The sequence below is a fragment of the Phoxinus phoxinus genome (genome assembly GCF_949152265.1).
Source record: "Phoxinus phoxinus genome assembly, chromosome: 15".
In the NCBI taxonomy this organism is placed as follows: Eukaryota; Metazoa; Chordata; class Actinopteri; order Cypriniformes; family Leuciscidae; genus Phoxinus; species Phoxinus phoxinus.
The window spans coordinates 15606390-15629107 of NC_136890.1; the positions used below are offsets into that span (position 1 = coordinate 15606390).

The 22718-nt window shown below is 39.1% G+C and overlaps 1 protein-coding gene across 7 annotated transcripts in view; it reads right to left on the reverse strand.

Annotated features, from left to right (window-relative positions):
* Nucleotides 1-22718, reverse strand: part of ncor2 (nuclear receptor corepressor 2) — a 109922-nt gene that overhangs the window by 17415 nt on the left and 69789 nt on the right. For 2 of the 7 annotated variants that reach the window (XM_079638497.1, XM_079638493.1), the window contains exons 8-26: nt 22531-22583; nt 21270-21336; nt 20823-20995; nt 20614-20704; nt 20268-20282; nt 19702-19880; nt 18747-18801; nt 18512-18610; nt 15277-15416; nt 13305-13462; nt 12505-12567; nt 6968-7110; nt 6736-6874; nt 4672-5092; nt 4127-4232; nt 2543-2783; nt 1019-1066; nt 523-684; nt 118-230 (exon numbers count right to left, since the gene is read on the reverse strand). In XM_079638497.1, the coding sequence (XP_079494623.1) occupies nt 118-230; nt 523-684; nt 1019-1066; nt 2543-2783; nt 4127-4232; nt 4672-5092; nt 6736-6874; nt 6968-7110; nt 12505-12567; nt 13305-13462; nt 15277-15416; nt 18512-18610; nt 18747-18801; nt 19702-19880; nt 20268-20282; nt 20614-20704; nt 20823-20995; nt 21270-21336; nt 22531-22583 (2466 nt within the window). The remainder of the gene's footprint in view (nt 1-117; nt 231-522; nt 685-1018; nt 1067-2542; nt 2784-4126; nt 4233-4671; nt 5093-6735; nt 6875-6967; nt 7111-12504; nt 12568-13304; nt 13463-15276; nt 15417-18511; nt 18611-18746; nt 18802-19701; nt 19881-20267; nt 20283-20613; nt 20705-20822; nt 20996-21269; nt 21337-22530; nt 22584-22718) is intronic. The other 5 variants (XM_079638494.1, XM_079638498.1, XM_079638496.1 and 2 more) reach the window with 3 other exon arrangements.

The window sequence follows — 22718 nt, forward strand, 5'->3', positions numbered from 1 at the left end:
CATATTAAAATGCTATTTAAACACTTTGAATGCACTATACATAATATAAATGATCGGTCCCAGTAATACCACATCAAAAGAACATTGCTGCTGTGAGAGATTAAGTGCTGCTCTTACCTGCGTGATAGAGCCGCCAGGTTTGGCAGAGGAGATGAGAGGAGGGGGTTCTGGCATATGCAGAGGCCGCACTGCAGCCATTCTCTCCTGTGGCTGTAGAGTGGGAGTCAATGCTGAAAGAGAGTGATTAAAAACATTTACATACAGTACTGAGAAAAAGTTTTAGGCACGTTAGTATTTTCACACAAAAATGTGTCAGTAAGAAATATCATCTTAATAATATTAATAACTAATATTACATTTAAATTAATACAATTCATTGTTATTTATATATTCACATATTTTAGTTAATATTATTTTATTACATTGTATTAAGACAAAATATTTATTTTATTATAGAATATTATCTGAAATAAATAAGTAAATCCTATTTTTGAGACTTTAGACAGGGGAATATTGTCTTACAGGGATTGTAGTGTAGCAGCTGTTCATGGCTGAATTTGGCCATGTCTCTGGGCGAGAGCTGGTACGGTGACATCACTGGCCGGCCTAGACCAACAGCCCGAATGTCATCAGCCCCGGGAATCTTTTTACCGTCCGCAAGAGGAGAGAACGCCCGGGATTTATCTGCACACATGCACAAAAACGAACAAAGATGACTGTCAAACAGATGATTACTGGATAGCAGTCTATGTCACTCTTTTTTTGGCGAAGGTGAAAATGACCAAGCTCAAATCATCATCACAACCCCTGCATCAAAAGCAGCAATCTCCAGTGTGAAAACACACAGATAGCAGTTATTCCACTCATCATGAGGCTCATCAACACTGTAAGCTGGAATCTGCGAGCGTAGCGGCATGCAAACACATCTGCGAATCATTCACACTCCCAGAAATCAACACGCTTGATTAGAGTCTGATCTAACAGTGTGTGAGTATGCGCGTGTGGTGTGTAAACCTACGTAATCCATGTAGCAGAGCCTGAAGCCATCTCTCGTTCCACTCCAGCTCTGCAGGGACAGACACACTGCAGCTCATCACATGGCCATGACCCAAGACTCTCTTTCTCTCCAAGTACTCAAAAGGAGCAGTTCTGTGACTTAACTTACTGCCGACTGCCCACATTTAATACCACCACAACCATCTTTGCTTAATGAAGTGAAATTTCCCTGTTGAGGACTCCTATTCATGGCATGTAGTGATACTGAGATAATGAGATAATCCCATCCTTTCCAGAAAAAAGGACTTTCTCTCTCTGTCCTCATCCATTTAACTTCTTTTTAAAGGGCTTCTCTTTTATTTAAAGTTTAATCACAGACTAAAAATAGGCTTTCAATTATATTTTCATGTTACGGTCGATATAAAAATAAAAATCTACACTAATATGTCTGCACTCTTAAAGGGATGCATTTAAATAAAGAATATACAGAAAACAAAAGTTTAAAAAAAGGATAATGCCCAGTCAGTCTAATAAAAAAATAAAAAAAATAATTAAAAAAATAATATATACTTTGAAAGAGGCCACAGAGCTATACAAGAGACTAGCACAGCTATGGAAATCAGACTTTATTTGACAGCAGAATGCTGCAACTGATTTTTTAGACTCAAGTGTGCCAAAGAGCAGTGTAACAAATATGAAGTAGTTCCTGATGGACATTATAAAAAAAAGATAAGAATAACTTATCTTAGGTCATACTAATATGGTCACAAATATATTGTGCATCCCTAATTGTATGTGTACGGAGAGTAAAGACTAGCAATGTTATTATAAGGTTTAATATATTTTGGTTTTTAATTTCAGTTTAGTTTCAATGGTTTAGTTTTAATGATTCATAAACAGTGCAAGTTCATTTAGATCTTAATAGAATTAGACTTTATGCAAGATTTTATTGAAACTAAACAAGATTTCTGTTTGGGTGTGGTCACATTAGCAAAATGTTGCAGGCAAAAAAGATGATGGTCTATGTTTAATAGTGTAGCGATGTATGAAGCACAGCTCAAACTTAGACCAAGCATTGTTTTTATGGTTAACGCAGCGAATCCGGGTGACTAACTTGAACCCATTAAAGATAGCATTGATTTTCATTGAAACGGCTGGATTTTGCTTGTGAAAACTTGCCAAATAATGTTTAATGTGCACATCAGCCTGATACGAAGGCAGCATTCATTTCAGATCTGCACGTGTCAGGTAACAAGGTGAACTGCTGTTGGTGGTTGTTCACTACCTGTCTGTGTAGGTGGTCATGTCTTGACTGAATACACCATCTTTTTTTTACTATATTTGCAACCAACGCTCTTCACAGCACTCAAAAGTACAACAACCCTACCACTCATCACATTTGCACAGACACACACATCAGAACTTGCTTAACTGGTGGGGTAGACACAACCGAGGAAAACAATGGTGGTTGAGAAAGCTGAGGAGGGAAACGGATTGAAGGAACAGATGAAAGGATAATGAGGGATAAGGAACATGAGCAGCTTACCCTCTCTCTCTCTGTCAGAGACACCAGGGCTGCGAGTCCTGACCCGTGGGCTGCTCGAGTCCCCGACCCCTGGATAATGCTGAGATTTGGTTGGCTGTGGCTGCTGCTGTTTGGCCTCTTGGGAGGATTCATGTGCCATGGTAATCTGCTGCTGGTACAACGCAAGAGCATGGGGCATAGCCTGCTGCTTCCCTAGCAACCCAGGCCGGTTATCTCGTCCTGCTACCGACACCTCTGGCATCTACACACAAAGACAAAATGCTTATTTTATGCTTACTATAAACCATTACACAAGACATGTACATGTTTCTAATCTACTGTGCCATATCATGAAAAACTAAATTGAAAATAAAAATCAATCAATCATGAAAATAATCAATCATGAAAAACTAAATTAACAGGTAGAGGAAAACACAATGTTTACAATATCACAACAACTATAGGCACATTAACATGACCGGAAAACGGACAATATATCCCCCTTTAAATTGATGGTAACACTTTATTTTAAGGTGACGTAGTTACACGTTACTACACGTACTTAAAGTAATAACAGTAAAGTATGCATAATTACTAAGTAACTAACTAAGTACAATGCAACTACATCACCTTAAAATAAAGTTTTACCAAATTGATGATGATACCAAAATCCAAATGGCTGATTAATTCAGGAACGAATCAGGTGTTTGTCTCTATGAATGGGTGATTCCACCCGATAAAAAAAAAAAAAAATGCTTGAAGTGTAATGATTCTGCAGTGGCTTTGTTTGGAACTATTTTCGTTGGCAAAATAGAGCAAAAACGGATAATATTGCATCTAAAATGTAACTCACAACATTAACTTGTTTATTGAACTGTTGTATAAAATCAATATCGCATTTGCAATCGCGGGTTAGGGTTAGCAAACTTTTGATCATAGGGGCCTTTTGGGGCATTCTAACTGAATTATAATAGACTACATCACACATCAAAAGTGTTCAGTATCAAGGTATGAATTTGTTTTTTCAAAGTGAGTGACATACTTGATAAAGTCAGCTTGCACATTGTTAAAACAGAAATTATGATATTTTAAACAATACATATTTCATACCCCTAATATCCACATCACTGACTTCAGTAACAGAGTGGGTGGTGCTCACATGCAAAAAACTGATAGTCAACAGAGGTAATTTACATGCAATCTTAAATGGGCAGCAACAACCAAACCCATTTGAGCCATGTAGAAGTCAGGGGGGAAAAAATACGTCCTTTTAAAAATACAGACTAAAGAAGAGGGAAAATACGAGGTCCTCTTAAAACAGCACATATCAGTTTCCACACCCCTCCTCTCGCCAGAGCTCAGACCGTTCAATCTTCTGTAAACTCATCATGAGTGTCTGAATAGCTAAGAGCAGAGGTGGAAAACTAGCATCTCATGGGATTAAAAACAGCCTTAGTAACCATGGCAACATGGAGAGAAAATGCTAATCTGTGTAATCTGGCCAGATATGGCTTGTGTTAGCAAAAACCTCATGAAGTTCAAACCACAATTGACTGAACATGAATAACGGCAGGATGAAAAGCAGATGAATGTTGGCATACTCACAATGGGAGGTATGGCGGCCGCTCTCTGCTTGAGCGTTTTGAGGTCCAGTGGTTTCTGAACTGGAGAAGAGATCACTCCATCATGGGCGAAATTCAACAAACTCGGCCTAGGAGACGTCATTGTGTTGAGAGTGAGAAGTGTTATTGCTTAATATGGTCAGAGCTTCATTCTCTCTTATTTACTGTCTTTGTAAACAGCCCATTAATGCCAGAAAACCACAAACACACACACTTAATCATCATCCCACCACACATAAACAAATATAGACTTTCCACATGCAATCGTGTGGAAATGTAAAATGCAAAATACACAAAAGATAGCCAGACAGACACACACACACACTTCTCGCTCTGTTATGTTTGGCAAGCTAACAGGGTAATGTTTCCCCTGACTCGGCCAACATATACAGTGTTTGCTGTCATGGAAAAAATAGAGTCCTACAGGACAAATCAACAATCCCAGCCTCCTTAACCACAAAACACATCAGACCCCACCCAAGCAACCAATCAACCCTCACTGCCAAACACACACATGCACTCTCTCACCTGCTCTTTTCTGAGCTTTCAGTCTCCTCCACCTCATCGGCGCTGCACGTGGCGCTGGAGTCGCTGTCGTGAGCTCCGCTCTTTCCTCCGTGCTCTTTCTTCTTGACCTCTTTCTTGCCTTCCTCTACCTCCAGGGCAGGAGGCTTCTTATCCTCTCCTGCCACCTCCTTACCACCCTCCCCTGGTTCAATCTTCACTTCCTGCTTCACTCCTCCCTGCTCCCCTTCTCCCCTCTCCACTTTTGGCTTCTCATCCGGCCCCGTCTCCACAGCTGCCATGTCCTTGTCCGTGGAGGATGAGGAGGAGGAAGTAGCGTTGGGTGCAGATTTGGGCCGTGCCGAGCCCTCTTCTTTGACCTTACTGTCATCGGAGGAGCGTGGGGAAGGGAGGCTCTCAGTGTCTGAGCTGTTATTGGCTCCACCTGAAATAAAAGGTGATGGGAAACATTGTAAGAGGGCAGGACACGGCAGCTGATCTGTTGAGTGTGGTTTGGTGATTGGGTGATTAGTGGCACTTCTGATGGGCTTGATCAGCTTTTTTGGTAAAATACACTACCATTCAAATGTTTGGCCTAGGTAAGATTTTTTTTTATGCTGACCCATGCTGCATAAAAATTGGATTAAAAATACAAAAACAGTAATATTGAGAAATTATTTTTACATATTTTTATATTCATGAGATGACAAATCTGAATTTTCAGCATCATTACTCCAGTCTTCAGAGTCGCAATGATCCTTCAGAAATCATAATAATATGCTGATTTGGAGCTCAAGAAACAGTTTTTATTATTATCTATGTTGAAAAAAGTTGTGCTGAATATTTTTGTGGAAATCATGATAATTTTTTTCAGGATTCTTTGATAAATAGAAAGTTCAAAAGAACAGCATTTATTTTAAATAGTCTTTACGGTCACTTTTGAGCAATTTAATGCAACCTTGCTGAATAAAAAAATAAATAAATTCTTCCAAACTGTGTGATTGTGTGGAATGTGGATATTGTGTATGATGGTAATGACATTTCACTTTTTGGAGAAATAGCTGGATAAACATTTAACAAAAGTAAGCTAGCTGTCAGTTAACAATTGACAGCACTATATAAATTGTTTACATAAATACAAAATATCACAAAAAATTTTTTATTATAATAATAAAAAGGAAGTTTAAAAGTCCAAAATAATGAAACTCTGACCTCTGAACTCAGTCAAATGTAACATTTAACAATATGAAACATTTTTAAAATCCTCCTTGGGCACAAAAGCTCCTAAGCGAAAGAATCACTCTTATCTAAATCTAACATGTCCTTTGTCAAATCAAAAAGTAAACATAACTAGTAAATACACAGCAGGGGATTATGATAAGCCTCATTTTCCCACTGGCATAACAAACCCCAGCCGTTGATTGTACTCTCCCAGCTGGATGTAATTACACAATAACCATAACATAATAAGCACTTCCCTTGCTGGCTTTCTTTCACAAGCTTTGACCTGATAAATGTGGCTTTATGAAAGCTTACGAAAGCCATTTATCGGCAAGCCACACCTGATTGCCAAACACACAGGACAAAGCACTCATTTCATAGCTGCCTGGCGGACTTATGGAAGTACAGCTCCAAAACTACATCCACAGCAAGACAGTGATAACTACAGCTCTAGTCACTTCACAAAATGCAGCTCCCCTGAAAAAGCAGTCCATGTTTGTGCAGAGCGTCGCCTCTTTCTCAGAACTTGACAAAAGTAGGTCAGGGTTCTATCACGGGTGAGGTCATAGGTGAGTCTTGGCCACGTGTTCCTGATATTCTGAGAAAAGCACGAGCTGCTGTGGGATTTCCTGGCAACCGCAAAACCTCAGAGGTGTTTCATTGTGACTCGTTTCATAGCTATGTCTGATAAAAAATTACTAAACTGCTAATTTGTTTCTCAGATGTTACCACTGAGTTTCATTTCTTCCATTAAACAGTCAATGAGTAATGTGCAACAAATGACTGTGTTTGAATGGACATTAATCATTTTAAAAGTTACTGCATGATGTGGCGGTGTGAGTCTCAAGTGTTTGTGTGTGTACGTACCCTCTCCGTCCTCCTGAGCCTCTTCTTCGTTGCCGCTGACTCCCGATCCCTCCATCTCCTCTTCCTCTGCAGCAGATGGAGCGCTGGCCTCCTCGTTCTGAAGAGCTTTACCTTTACGCCTGGCTTTACGCTCTCTCTCCTACAAAAAACACAACATGAAACCAATACAACTGACAATTATAAATAATTAATCCCACGCTCTCTAGGAAACGTGTCTGTACAAGAAACTGACCGATTTTATTTTATGCTGTTGCAGAATCTCATCCAGTTTCTGTCTCTTCTTGTAGTTGAAGTAGAAGTTCTTGCACTGGGAGACGGTTTTGGAGCCCACCATCTTGGCAATGGCGGACCAGTTTCGACCATACTGGAGCAGACCTATGGAGTGAAAGAGAAGGAACATTCTCACTTTACTAATGCGAAAAAAGGAAACAGAACTATGACTATCATAGTTATTTATTTGCATGAGAAACCGTGTCACCAACTGTATGACGCAACTAAAACACTTCTCATTTTATTGATACATAGAACAGGAAATGAGAAAAAAAAAAAAGGGGAATGAGATTTGGTGAGGAAGACCAGTAATGTATACAGTATTCAATGGATTTTAAACATTTCAGTTTTATTTTTAGTGAATTTTGAGTAAAACTGTGTAAAATAACTGGCAAATTTAGTAATTAAACTACAGTTCAAAAGACTGTGATCAGAAAGAAATGAATACTTTTATTATGCAAAGATGGATTAAATTGATCTAAATTGACAGTAAAGGAATTTTAAAAATAAGAAATATTTCTTGTGCACCAAAGCAACATATTAGAAGGATTTCTGAATAATCAAATGATGCTGAAAAATCAGCTTTGCCATCCTAGGAATATATTACATTTTAAAATATATTAAAATAGAAAATGCAGCCTTGGGTTATCATAAGAGACTTCGGTAACACTTTACAATAAGGTTCATTAGTTAACATTAGTTAACTACATTAGTTAACATTAACTAATAATGAACTGCACTTATACAGCATTTATTCATCTTTGTTAATGTTAATTTCGACATTTACTAATACTTTATTAAAATCTTGTTAACATGAGTTAATGCACTGTGAACTAACATGAACAAACAATGAACAGCTTTATTCATATTAACTAACATTAACAAAGATTCATAAATACTGTAACAAATGTATTGTTCATGTTAGTTAATACATTAAATAATGTTTAATAAATGAACCTTATTGTAAAGTGTTACCGAGACTTCATTTAAAAAAAAAAAAATCTTACTGACCCCAATCTTTGGAACAGCAGTGTATGTGTAGGTCTCACATATTTATTCCCTACCTGGTGCCCCACTAAGTCTTATTCACTCAAAATAGGGCAGCACCAAGGCTGTTACAGTTTAAATAAGATTTATATTGCACACTGCGGAACAGACAATATCTTTCAACACTAACAAACAAAATCCTTGTGTGCCAGTTACGGAAGCCTCAAGCGTTCCCATCTGGCCAGCCTTGCGTCGTCATTAAGGAAAACCTCAATAAAAGGTCAAAGATCATTTGCTGCAGCTTGCCGTCTGAAGAAGGAAAGTGGGGCAGCAACCTGACATGAACTGTTCTCAATCATTTAACACCACGCTAACGCTCAGCAGACACCAGCCAAGTTGTAGTGTGCTGTTTAGCTTCACATTAGGAACCTATCTTGTCCAGTCTAAATAGTTGCTTTGATTTATATCGCTAGTGACCACAATAAAGCACTGCTGCCCTCCACATCAAAGCTACAATTTAGCTTGGACAGGGAGAGAGAGAAAATGAGATGGAGAGATAAAATAAAGAGTGTAAGTGCATTGAGCTCAATAAAACATGCCCTTGGTAACAAACAAACATAGCAAAGCAAGAAATCACTTGAAGTCTCATTTGTTATCCTCACCATCTCTGATCCTTGTTTCTGTCTGTTTATTCCTCAAACTTCCAGTTTGTCAGAAACACACGCACATCCTAATCTATGTAACATGGCAAACACCACTGACAGTGCAAAGACTGCTTAAATAAATCCTGCTTAGCAATTCTTACACACACAATCACCCAGAAGTACTTTTACATGGCAGGTCAAAAGTCAAGGAAACTCTATTATTGCCCAATCCAACAAATGGCAAAGTTGCAGTTAAATCCAATGAAAGCCCAATCAACTTCCTAAAATGCAGTTTTCATCCATCTTAAATAAAAAAAAAACTGGATTTTTTTTATTCACTACACAATCCAGACCTCCAAATATAAGAGTACTCCAATAAGACGATGCTGTCCAATCAGCTTTGGTGATTCAAGAGCATGTGCCAATGCTGCATCCAATCAAAATCCTCAGCACTGGCCCACTGTGGATCGTCCAATCAGGGAGTTGCATAATGAAAATATGCGGTCCACTGGTCCACTCTTCTCTATCGCTCCATCTTTCTTTTCATTTCGCCCACATGATCTCCATAGAAATGCACAGCAGAGGCTCTTGGAGATCCAGCCCAGCATGAGGAAGAGCAAGAATTAAGAGAGAGAAAAAGGGAGTGGTGTTTGGGAGGGAAATGAGCTCCCCATTCCTCCTCTGATAGTTGTGCTGTCGTTTCTCTGATTCTCTCTAAATGCAGCAGCCCTTCTCTTTTTCCTCTCTCTCGCTTTCCCTCTTCTGTCTATTTATCAAACTCACATGCTTTCTCTCGCCAGCCCTCTCTCTTTCTGTCTCAAGGCCACAGTTTTTTTCCACTCCTCTTCACTGGCTGCCGCTTGGCTGGACTTTAACAGCAAAGTGAAGCTGAGATGCAGTGACTCCACCTCCCTAATGCCCGTCCTCCCTCCCTCCCTCTCTCCCTCCCACCCTCCCTCTACAACCTCATTTGATCTCTTCTATCATTCTGTCTCTTCTACGCTCTGTAATGCATATTATCTGCGCCAAAACGCATCTACGCTCAAACACTAAAGCAAACAGACAATAAGACCAATAGATTGTGTCAGGAATAGAGAAAAAGGGATAGAGATGTGAGAGGTTTGATGTTGATATCATGAGAAAGCAGAGGGAAAGCAATTCCTCCTAACTGACCTGCTTTTCTTCTTCAATGTGACCTCTACACACAGTCCTTAACAACAGTGTGAGAGAGAGAGAGAGAGAGAGAGAGTGAGAGAGAGAGAGAAACCGAGAGGCTTGCCAAATCCTTTAATTCGTGCCAACCCACAATTCAGCCACTTCCTTTCTCTCTGCACTCCAACAACCGAATCGAACCACTCACTCAAAGCTACAGTAAGAAAGAAACCGAAAGACAGAAAAAAGACGGATAGAAAGACAGTAAGTAAAGACAGATAAAAGAAAGACAAACATAAGACAGATAGAAAGAGACAAGACCGTAATATTATATTATATAGTGTGTGTGTGTGTGTGTGTGTGTGTGTGTGTGTGTGTGTGTGTGTGTGTGTGTGTGTGTGTGTGTGTGTGTGTGTGTGTGTGTGTGTGTGTGTGTGTGTGTGTGTGTGTGTGTGTGTGTGTGTGTATAAAAGAGAGAGAAAATTAGAATGACAGTGACCGAAAACAAACACCAAGAGAGAAACAGAAACATAAAAACAAACAAGGAAGACAAACAGAGGGAAAGGCAGACAGGAAGAAAGACAGAGAGAAAAACAGAACTACAGATGGATAAAAAGACAAACCCAGCATAAGACACATGAATAGAAAGAGAGAGAGAGAGAGAGAGAGAGAGAGAGAGAGAGAGAGAGAGAGAGAGAGAGAGAGAGAGGGGGGAAAACAAAAATAGAGCCAGAAGGAAGGAAGAAAGGAAGAAAGAAAGAAAGAAAGAAAGAAAGAAAGAAAGAAAGAAAGAAAGAAAGAAAGAAAGAAAGAAAGAAAGAAAGAAAGAAAGAAAGAAAGAAAGAAAGAAAGAAAGAAAGAAAGAAAGAAAGAAAGAAAGAAGTCACTCTTTTTCTGAGAGCTGAATCCTGTTCTGTTCACACTGACATTTACAGGAGTGACAACTGGAGCAACTCATTCCGGTTTATTTAAATACAGATGCAAGTAAAAAAACACAAGTAGAATGTTACGTTTGTTTACTACAGATAAAATGATGTTTATATCCATACACAGTACATGCATCAGTCTGCAGCTATTCTTCTCTCTCCAAAGAAAAGCGTCTAAAAAAAGACACATGAGGAGAGCTGTGTGCAGTAGCTTTGGGTTATATACATGGGCCGCTATCCTGCTATGAAGTGCCCTCACAGCCACATCCACACTTACTTCCCCTCATTTACTCAGAGACGTGCACACAAGCGAGGCCACCCTGCCTTTAAAAGGCCGTGCCAGCGCGCATTAGTCACAGAGAAGAGCTGCTCTCTCTCTGTGCTGGAATGTAGTGAGACGGCCAGGTGCCATTAACATACATTACTGTTGTCTCTCTCTTTCTCACTTTAAAAATGATTACGGATAAACACATTAGCATAGAGAGCTGTAAGCTGCTTTATAAAGGACAGACGGGGTATCTGACTGGCATTAAAAGGGTCAAGGGATGAGGGGTGGCAGGATATTTGGGGACAGACTAGAAGATAAAGCGGGTACACTGACGTTAAAAATAACAGCAGCACTCTGGTGGGAAAGACGGAGGTATAGGCTTTGCTTTGACGGTGTTAATGAGAGACATGTTAATGTTAATGAGAGACTCATCGAATCCATTTATAATAAAAATGCAAAAAAAATGGGGAAAATGAATGAATGAATGAATAAATAAATGATTATGTAAATGAATAAGTAAATAAAAATAGGGTTCTTACACCAAAATAATTTATTTAAATATTTAAAAGAGTAATTAAATACATAAATTAATTAGTAATTAAATAATTAAATTAATAAATATGGTTCTATTGAATAAATAGGGTTCTTGCTTTAAAAACATTTAAATGTTTATAAATGAAAGACAGACAGAAGAGCGCTCTTCAAATGTTTTTTTGAATATTTGTAAAATGTAAATCAGATTCAGATTCTACATAACATAAATTGGCATGAAGGCATGGACAAAATCTTGTGATTGTAAACAACAAATCTGATTTGGCTCAGGGGACTTTATCATTAATGAAGTGTTATTAAGTTACAGATCTTGTAAGCCAGAGCAGCGTGAGGCAGGCGGCCCGATGGATCAGATATGTGCCGGTGCCAGAGAAACACAGAGCCGTTAACAGAGTGACGTGGAAGTAGCTCAACTGAAGTAGGTCAGCGGAGCGGCCGTTTAACACACTAACAGTCTACATTACAGTCCAAACACGAACAAGAGAGAAGATTAGACCTTTGCTCTTTACTCAAGCTTTCTGTCCTTTTCCCTCAAATACAATCCCTCATGAAGACGTTTCAAGGTCCATTAACGAAGCTGTGTTTGTTAAACCATGAGTAAATGACACATTTCTGAAAGCAGCAGATCTGAACAACCAGCTGTCATGTAAAGACACAGTACCCACATTTAGACACATTATTATGTGTATCAGTGAGTGGATGTGTGTGAAATGAGGCCAAGGGCACAGCGCGTGATTTAATGCTCATGTAAATGTTTGTGGAGTTGCTAGGCTGAGTGTTACAGGTCTTATCAGGTAGAGTTACATCTAGTTAATTTGACACTGGGAAATCCTAACCGTCAACATCCTATGAAGACAAACAGAAAGCCCATTATGACCTTTTCTAACTTAATTGTATGTGCACAAATGGATCCATCCAGTGGGCATGTCGTCTATTCAATAAACACAATAGTGACAAAATAAGTACTGACCTTTCTTTGCCGTCTCCATCTCCTCTTCAGTCCAGCGAGAGCTTTCGTTCATCTCCAGGTTTGCTAAAATACAAAGAAGAAAAAGTCTTTATAAGGCAAGTCAGCAACCATCTTGGTAACAACCTGAGCAGCAGTTTTCTAATTTCTAAGCGCAGCTACCATCTAATTTAATGAGTAGAGATTTAAAACATAAAAACTGTTTCTTATGTTTCGATAATATATTTCAATCAACAACATTTAACAAATCTGAAAATAAAAATAAATAAAATAAAGAATTCATATCCATACTTAAAATGACAAAAAAAAAATGCATAAAACTAAAGCATAATCAAGGCAGAAACTCAAGGTGAAGCGACCTATTGAAATGACTCAAGCTCTTGTGATGGACATTAATAAAGCCCAAGGGCTGGAACAGGCCGTGTTTAGACCCTCACGCTGAAGTATAGGGCACCTTTTTAATACGTTTAACTGAAACAATCAGCGAAAGTACAAGAACACTCTTAGCTAAGCTAGATGAGCCACTGATATCTAAAAAATTGAGGGGACAGATGTTTTCTAATTTTAAAAAAGTATTTGTACAGTATTTCATTATTAGGATCATTATTGTTCTGTTAATATTGCTGTTGAAATGTCATCACATTTTGGGGAAAATAGAAAAGTGAAGTTATAAAAAACTAAAATGGGACCATGTTGTACGATAAAAGGTTGTGCACGGTTAATTTGCAGAGAACAAAACAAAGGACACATTTAAACACGTGACCCACTGAAAAAGTCAACGGTATGCGAGTGTGTTTGCTAACCTAGCTCACTGCTGAGAGGTGAAGTGTTCTCTTCCTGCTCGTTGGTCATAGAGCGGGTGACTCGTCCTTTCCGGTGTCCGCGGCTGTTTGCGGTGCGGCGGCCTTTAACAGCTACAGGAGGCTCTTTCTCCTCCCCGTCCTCACCAGAGGTGTCATCTCTGCGAGAACAGAAGAAAAAAAATCATTATCAAAGTCGCATACTACATTTTGCTGATGCAGTAATCACATTGTTAATTTCAAAATCTGCTTATTGATCTCCCCCCCAAAATTGAATAAATATATTAAATATGCATCACTGATTCATTCAAATGGCTGATTCATTCAAAAACTTAAAAAAAAAACGAAACACTCTTTAAGAATGGGTCATTAAATCATTGACTCACCCGATTCGTTAAAAAACATTGAATCATTCCGTAACGCAAGCACTGCTGTGTGTTGCTCGGACATGCACAACAGTTCTGCTGTGGCTTTGTTTGGAACTATTTTCATTTGTGAAATAGTCAATAGTGTCTAAAATGTACTTTACTTAATATTAACCACTGGTTTATTGAAATGTTGTATAAAACAAATGGCATTTGCAATCATGCGGATATTCTGGAAAACAGCACTCTTGGTAGTGTGAAGTTACTTATAACTATATTATGTTGTACATATATCTAAAAAAAATTAACGCAGTATGTTTCTAGAAGCTACTGTTAGTTTCCTTGTGTGTGCTGTTGAGCTCACTTGATTTGATTTCTCCACGAGACCTCTTACAAACAAACAGGCTGCGTGAGCCTCAACTGGCTTGACCATGTCCACTTTCTTTCTCCATTTACACTAAATGTAATAAAATCAGAATCATTCTCGCTGAAAAGTTTGAGGTGTTCCCTAGTTTTTTTAATAAGGCAACTTGAGTCGGAGACAATAGCCTCGTGGTCAGCGCTCCGATATAGTGCAATGATTCCCGGCTCGAGGTCCTTAGCCGATCCCATACCTTTCTCTCTGTACCCCGTGCTTTCCTGTCTAATCTCAACACTTTCCAAAATTATGAATTAATAAATAATTTGCAGTCCAAATTCTGAGCACCCCAATAGAAAAAGAATGCACATATATGAACACTATGCTAATTTTGTCTCTATAGCGAGTTCATCACACCTTCAGGAAGTGGCTGTGGGATGAGCAGACCCTCATTTATCTTACCTGCACATTATCCATCTTGCAGATACAGTACTAAATATAGGAGCAGCAGCTGTGCCCGCAGGTTGAGAATCATGGGGGAAAAGTCAGAGAAAGGCACAGACTCGGCTTAATGTACTCCTTTAATGTATAGCTGGCGTCCTGCGGTGCATACTGAGGGCTGTGTATTCGGGCCAGTGCTAATGTGCTCTAATCACACCCTACAGCACTGCTGACTGCACAGGTTTGGTTTAGAATAATACACTGTTACCTGTACTTCCCTGGTGTATTTTCATATAGTGTGTGCACCTGTGAATGAACTAGCATTCAGAAACAGCTTATAAAATTAGGCTGAAATGATACAGAACCTGCATCTGTGCATAGCCATTGTTCTGTGGAAACTAGAATGCTTTATTGTTTATTACTCTAAACCATATTCAATTTAAATAGATCTTAATAAGTATATAGTTTATATACAATAACTTTTTATTATTATTATTATTACTGACAGTTTACAAGACCACAGTTTTAACCTAGAGTCTGTGACACGCAACGCCTCAAAAGAGCTCTGTCTGAATCAGAGGACTTTAGCACCAGCGTTGAGTGGCAAGTCAGCAGAATGCTTTTTCCACCTGCCGGTTATGTAACTGTGCCTTCTCGGTTTAAGCTGAATCACAGAGAAAAACAAGCTGTAAGGCCACAGGTTCAAAGGATTCGATGAGAGAAAACGCAAGGAGAGAAAAAAAAAACAGCTGACAGACTGATGTGAGATGAGAGGAAAAGAAAACGAGTAAAAAGAAAGAAAGATACTCACTTCATGCCATCCTCTTTTTCCTCTCCTTCTGCTTTTTCCTCCTCACGTTCTCCCTCCTTCTCTTTCTCTTTCTCTTTCTCCTTTTCTTCTTTCTCCTCCTGGTTGTTACGGTTCACCTGTTGCTGTGTCTGTTGGTTATTCTGTAAGCACAGCCAATCAAAACACAGCAAATAAAAAAAAGGATAAAAAAAAAAAACTTTGCTTCCTCTCAAAACACCTAAATACACAACTCTCCTATTTGCAGGCATAAATGAAGCTAACATCCTGATTACCGTATATAGAAAATGTCCATTCAAGCTCAACTATCTAAATTGCCCAAAAAGCTGTCTAGAACCAGGACGTTCTTTATAAGCACAGTGAGGAAAAAACACCCAGAGGAAGTGGTGCTCCTTTCACCCAGGTCTCACTTCTATGTATCTGGGTTTACCTTCACATAAGAATTCCATTTTGAGTTATGAGGCCCCATAAACCATCTATTTTTGTCAGGAGAGAATATGCTCCACTATGGCTAGTGCGAAAGGGGAAAATGGATGACAGAAGGATGTAGGGGGAGGGGACAGAGACAGAATCTGAGGGGACCGAGGACAGAGAGAGATCGATGAGTGAAAGAGTGCAGGAATCCCTCAAATAACCGTACGCACAGGAAGCTGACAACCAGACATCAATATGTTTTTCCCAACATGATTTTGTTTTAATATGTATGATTTTGCATAAGATAATTTTAGTGTTTTTCACCAGTTTTTGAATATTTCATTACTTCATTTTAATGGTCCTGCAGTGTAGCAGAGGTCTGCAAGCCCGTCGGGACCCGTCACGCTAAGCCCAATCGGGCTGGGCTCGGGCTATTTTTTTTTTTTTTTTTTACAGATCGGGCTCGGGCTTATTTAGCTTCTCTCCTTTCATTGTGCCCATAATATACGTGCAGAGCACACGTCACATTGTGTGTATGAAATATTGTTATATTGATTATATTATAAATATTATACATCGACGCCTAAGCAACACAAACGCAATACACATATGTAACTCACTTGCATTAACAGGTGACAGTTGACCATGCAGAGGATCAGGGAGAAGTTGGAGCGTGGGGAGTTAATAAAAGTTCCGATTAATATTATTTAACATTATTATACTTTTTGAACATTGTTTTGAAAACTGTTCTTCAGTTACTTGAAAGCAAAGAAAGGTAGGCTGTTTATTTACTTATTTTTGGGGTTGGATCCCATAGTGCTATTTTCTCTACTGCATGCTTATGCTTCTCTGTAATGTCTGTCCAATTTTTGTGGGCATGATGTTTCTGGCCTATAATAAAAGTTTAACCTCTTAGTAGCGTGTGACTTGTGTGTGTTTGCGTGTAGCAGAGAGCGTGCGACAGAGAGAGCGCATCAAAGAGCATGTGTCAGAAAGAGCTTAAAGTGATATTGATGTTGGTCTCGGGTCGAGTTCGGGCTGAAAAATTGCAGGCGTTGTCGGGTTGGGGCCGGGTAGGGCTTTAACACCACGGGCCAGGGTCGGGTTAGGGCTGGAGTTTTTGGCCCGTGCAGGGCTCTATGGTGTAGCCAATTCAGTTTTTCCCCAAGTAAATATAATATATTCCATGTAGGCTCTTCAATTAATAATGAACACAAGAAAAACAGTTTAGAGTAGTTTTAGATGGAGTTTAGCATGTAACAAGTCCTATAGCCTAATTCCTGTCGGGATCCTGATTAGCAACATTTTTAAGGAACTCCAAGAGATTGCATAAAAATGGCAAGACTCAATAATTGGTGACTATTTCATATCTAGACTAGCTTATGTTTTTAATATGTTATAATTATTTCATTATTAGTATATATTTTTCCTTTATATCTTTATCTTAATACATATAAATCACATAAAAATACTGACACCAAACTTCTGAAAAGTTGATACATTTCTGTATTTCACATGATGAGTATTGCCACACTATATTATAGTTTCCACATTTTACTTTTAATCGGAATAGATAATTTTGAGCAATATAAGAGATAAAACTGAATGGGCTTTTTCAGTACAATTAGATGTCACGTCAGTTGCCCACATCCCTCATTACAGTGCTGCATGCACACACACACTCAGTTATTCATGCACAGTTAAACACACATATACAGATGCACTCAGCCATACTGTAACTTGCTTTCTGTTTTTCTGTCTCCCTTTTGTTCATGCTCTCTCTCACCCATCAGGCTCATCCCGCTATATCCCTCGCTTTCTGTGTTTGTGGCACTGGCTGAGAGCATTTTAATGCGAGCCCATTAAGATCAGGCAATATTTAATGACCTGAGCAGAGCTGCTCCGGCAGCAGAAGACCAGTAAAACAAATGTGTTTGGTCTGTGGGCTCATTATTCTATCAGCTTTTATTGAGCCTGCTATTATTGCAGGCAACACACACACACACACACACACACACACAGGGAGAGCTCACTTTCTAACAATCTTCTGCTCTCTCTCTCTAAACCAAAACACAAACAATCATACATTCACGACGCAACAGTGCCGTGACTCTCTGTGTGCGTGATCTCTCTCACACACATGTACAGAAATTAATGAGTGTGTTTTAGATCAGGAGAGAATCACGGCGGACTCCGACAGGGCAGAGAGCTGGATAATTACTTCATATGGTTTGAGCTCACTTTGAGGTGTGCGCCTGTGATACTCAATAGAATCATGCCGATTCATTTTTAATAACGCAAACTCATTAAAAAGACAAGCCAGATTCACACTGCCACTATAAACACTATAACCATCATGACATAAAAGCTGTAAATGAGTGGACAGAACCACAAGCAAATAAACAATGTTTATACTATTTAATATAGCATGATGCCATAGACAACATCCTTGAGGTTTTCAGTGCTTATTCTGTGTTCCACTAAATTCGGAAAGTCGTAATTCCAGCTTTCTACTTGGCAATAGGAAACCACTTGATGTGGGACTTTTAATTTGAACACATAAACCTGCAGAAGTCTACAATTGATTTTGCAAAGATGCTGGTATATGTCGTCGCTTTAAGCTAAAAACATATTAATGTTTCAAAGTTGTAACAGTACACAATAATAAACCTCTTTACAATGTATAAAATAATGATCTTCTCTGTTGATAGTCAGCCTCAAAAACAAATAGTAGCATTGGTGGTTTGCTTCATTAAACAACTTTGAATGGAACACAGCATTAAAGTGTAAAAGTGCAGGATGGGAGATGCAGTCTCAAGCTTACCTGGCTCCTGCCTCGGCGACGGTAGTTCCTGCGAACGATGTTCTTGTAGTTCTCATTCTTCTTAGTCAGATAGTAGAACAGGACACACTCAGCCACCGTCTGTGAGCAGACACACACAACACTTCAAACCTTACTCGTTCTGCTCATACTCTCAGTTCATATTCATGCAGCGCACACAGCCTGCAGTGCAAACAATGAGATGAAGAGGATGGTATTAATAAAGACGCAGGTGTACCTTTCTCTCCAGAAAGGAGGCTATCAGGCCAAAGTTTTTTGGGTGCTGGATAAACCTGCAGTGAGGGAGAGGAAGAGCTGTGATACAGAGCAAACACAACCTTCAAATGCTATATTTATCCATTTCATTATTTGAACGACTTTCGTGACAAGCTGGATTCGTCTGGCAAGGTTCCTCATCCACTCAGTAAAAGTCATGCTTAAGAACTAGACTAGATCGCTCTCTCTCACTTCCTTCTGCTGCTGACCTCTGCACCATGACCCAGTGCTTTACAGAGCCCCTCCGCTGCCACATTAAAATCAAATGGGTAGTGATGCGAAGTGAAAATCTATCTGCTAAAATGTGCATATCATCACATCCCTACAATGTCAAGTCAAACGTGAACTATAAGTGGTGTAATGGTGTATATGTTTGTTTTTTTTATTGCAGAGGAGGTGTAGATGTGGTCACATTTACCATTGTTTAGCAAATTTTCAATAAAAATACACCATTTTTTTGGGCAAGATTTAAAAAATTTTGGGCAACTGTTTCAAATTTGTCATGTGAATTTTCCATGTTGACTAACAGATTTATAAGTCATACTATTCATATGGGCTACTGTTATAGTGCTTTATAGCACTTCTTTGTCCTTTTTTAAGCTTTTAAAACTAAGGACAGCTCATGGGCACTAAAACTACTGCATGTTTATTTCAGTTGCATGACATTTTCAGTTGGCCTGTAGATGACTGGAGAAGTAGTCGTGCTTACTTCAGCATCAGCACAGATTTCAGTTGTTCGTTTTTTTTTTACCTAGCACTGCACCTCTAACAAACACGACCACATGCACAAAAACTGCTGAGCTCTTGAAAGCTCTTGCTGGTCCTACATGCTGATACATCTTAGTATAGATTTTACAACTCCTCATTCATTCATGCAAAATCAACATGCACATCCACACAATGAGCGCAGAACGTACTTCTCACGAAAAGTGTCCTTCTCCTGTTCGCTCCACATGTTCATGACCTGTCTATCTTTGTACACCTTCATGGGATCGTCCATCAGCCCGTTCATGTTGATGAACTTTATCCTCTGCTGCTCGGCATCAAACAACATGGGAGGAATGACGGCTAACTGACGCATCTGCTTCTCTGTGTTCTGCAGAAATAGAAAGAAAGGCGAAGAAAAATAAATATGTAAAAAGAAACAGTCATTTCACAAGCAAAGTCAGAAACAAGCAAATATGTGGACACTGAATCTGTGTCTGAGTTTAGGAAGTAGATCAGCCACAAAACCCTCCTTGTTGTGCAAGAGACCTTGAGTTTTAAAGTCACTTTGATATTTGTGCACTTTCCAGACAGGCACACATACATTTTTATTTTCAAGAGTATGCTTATCTGTTGTGTGTAACAGCATTTCCTATAGAATCGTTTGCAGCCCCTGAGTGTATACAATACTGTTTAAGAAACATACATACACTACCGTTCAAAAGTTTGGGGTTGGTAAGATTTTTTTAATGTATTGAAAGAAGTCTCTTATGCTCACCAAGGCTGAGGATTCCTGAAAGTTCAAAAGAACAGCATTTGAAATAGAAATCTTTTGTAACATTAGAAATGTCTTTACTGTAACTTTTGATCAACTAAATGTGTATTTGGTAAATAAAACTTATTTTTTTTTTTTTTTATTACCATTCTGAACTTTTGAATGGTATAAGATTTGATTTATTGATTCATATTTCAATAGATATTTTTTTAACAAAAACGTATCTCATCAAATTCAGACTGCAAGCTAACAACTATGGTAAAGTGTAATCATCAGCTGTGGTGCTGTAGATTTGACACTGAAAAGCAGTGCAGGAAACACTATGCGTTTATCGAAGTTGCACTCCTACCTCTTGCTCTGAAATGCCATCGATGATCTCAGAAACCTCATGTTCGCTGCGGGCCCCTGAGGCCAGACCTCCACCTCGCTGAGCCACTCTACTGTAGAAAAACGCACAAATACAGACGTTAACACATTTCTATCAGCCTGAGCTTCTGAAAACAGACATGATGAGCATGCAAAAGTCTCCAAAGCTCAAGATGGCATATGACCACTCACTTCTGCATGCGTTCCTGCATCTCTCTCTGTTTGCGGATCTCAGGAAACTGCTTTTCATAGTATTCCCGCACTTTGCTCTCTTTGGCTCTGCGGCGTGGGTTGTTCTCAATGCGGTCGACTTTCTTCTCCCAGGCCTCCATTAGCTGGTCGTAGCGCTGACAGAATTTCTGTTCCTGAGCACACCAGTCAGAATGTAAAGGATGAAAATCAAAATATAGGTAGTGTGTACACTGCAGGAGAGTCATCAAGAGAGGAAACATTAAAATTAAACTGATTACTGACAGCTAACAGTTCCAATGTAATTTTAACCACCCTATCATTCAATAACTTCAATGACATTATCACTTCAACCACCTCTATGGATAGCTATATGCTGGTTGCCTAATATTCAGGTACAGGGAGCTCCAACAATACTGTGCTGCTGTGTGTTTGAATGCTATCACCTACCCACTGCTTCCGAGCATGATTTCTTCTTTTGAAATACAGAATGAGCTTCTTCCTCATTGCCTGATTTCTGTAAAGGGGAAAGTTAAAAGTTTATGGCCAATTCTAAACTTCTGCTGCAATATTTGCATGCACACATCAAGAGAACTTTAAGCCCAAGTCTACATATCAGTGAGCTTTATGTGATAGAAAGGAACCCTAATCATAAACATTTTGCATACTGGCCTAAGATAAAAGAGCCCACCTCTATGTCCATAGATATGACTTGGGTCATAGTGAGTTAGTTAGCTAGCAATGCAGGTCAGATTAGTAATCAGCCTTAATTCTTTCACTCCATACCGATTAATTCCTGGCCGCCAACCTCTTACACGACAAAGGTCACAACCATTAATCTACTCTCATCCTGCATTAATGATTGATTCCTACATGTGTGTGTGTGTGTGTGTGTGTGTGTGTGTGTGTGTGTGTGTGTGTGTGTGTGTGTGTGTGTGTGTGTGTGTGTGTGTGTGTGTGTGTGTGGTTTCAGTTATTTCTCAGACTGTGCATTTGACATGTACTACTGGTGCACTTAGATCTCTTTAAATGGTTGGTTAATGCACACATGTGTGCGGGTGAGATTAATTGTGTAGCTGCAGAGGTGGCACTGTTAACTGCTGTACGAGACACACTGGAACTTAGAATGCAGCTCAACGCCCATCTACACATACATCACCTCTTACACAAATATTTCTCATTGGTGCTGCTCAGGTCAATAAAGGACTCCTGAGTACAAAAGCTTAAATTCAGAGGTTGAAATATGTATTCTCTCTCTTTCTCACGCACACATTTGCCGGTCTGAATATTAGGCCAAATAAGCCAAAACATCATTGAAGGATTACAGAAAATTGGAAGTAGGGGATTTGTTAGCCACAATAAATAAGTGATAATATTTTATAAATGTTTTTGCGCTTCTCGCTGCAACCAAGAGAACGGTTCAAAAACCCCAAATGGTCTTCAGCTGCATGATGCACAGGCCTCAGAAGCAAAATTACGAAGAACAAATTAATTCTGCAAACGAAGAACTAAACAAACAAACATATAAGGAACTACAATATTAGAATATTAATTGGGCTCTATGCCTCTCAATAATTATAAACTGCAGTAGTTGAGATGGAAAAGAAGCATGATTTGTAATTGGTTAAGCTTCGGATTTATATATCTCTTTGTGGACACAGTTGTTTGAGTTTTTAAGGAAAGAGAGGGACACAGAGAGAGGCATACTCACATCTTGATGTTCTCATGGTACTGTTTGGTATCAGACGGCTGGTTGTACAAAGGCTGTAGGGGAGACAGATGAAAGCAGTAGAGTTCAGTTTCACACACACAAACACCGCGGTCACATCAAGGCAGCCCAGCTCTGGGAGAACTTTTCTTTTTCTAACGTCCCATTTTTCAGCCAAGACAAGAAACACA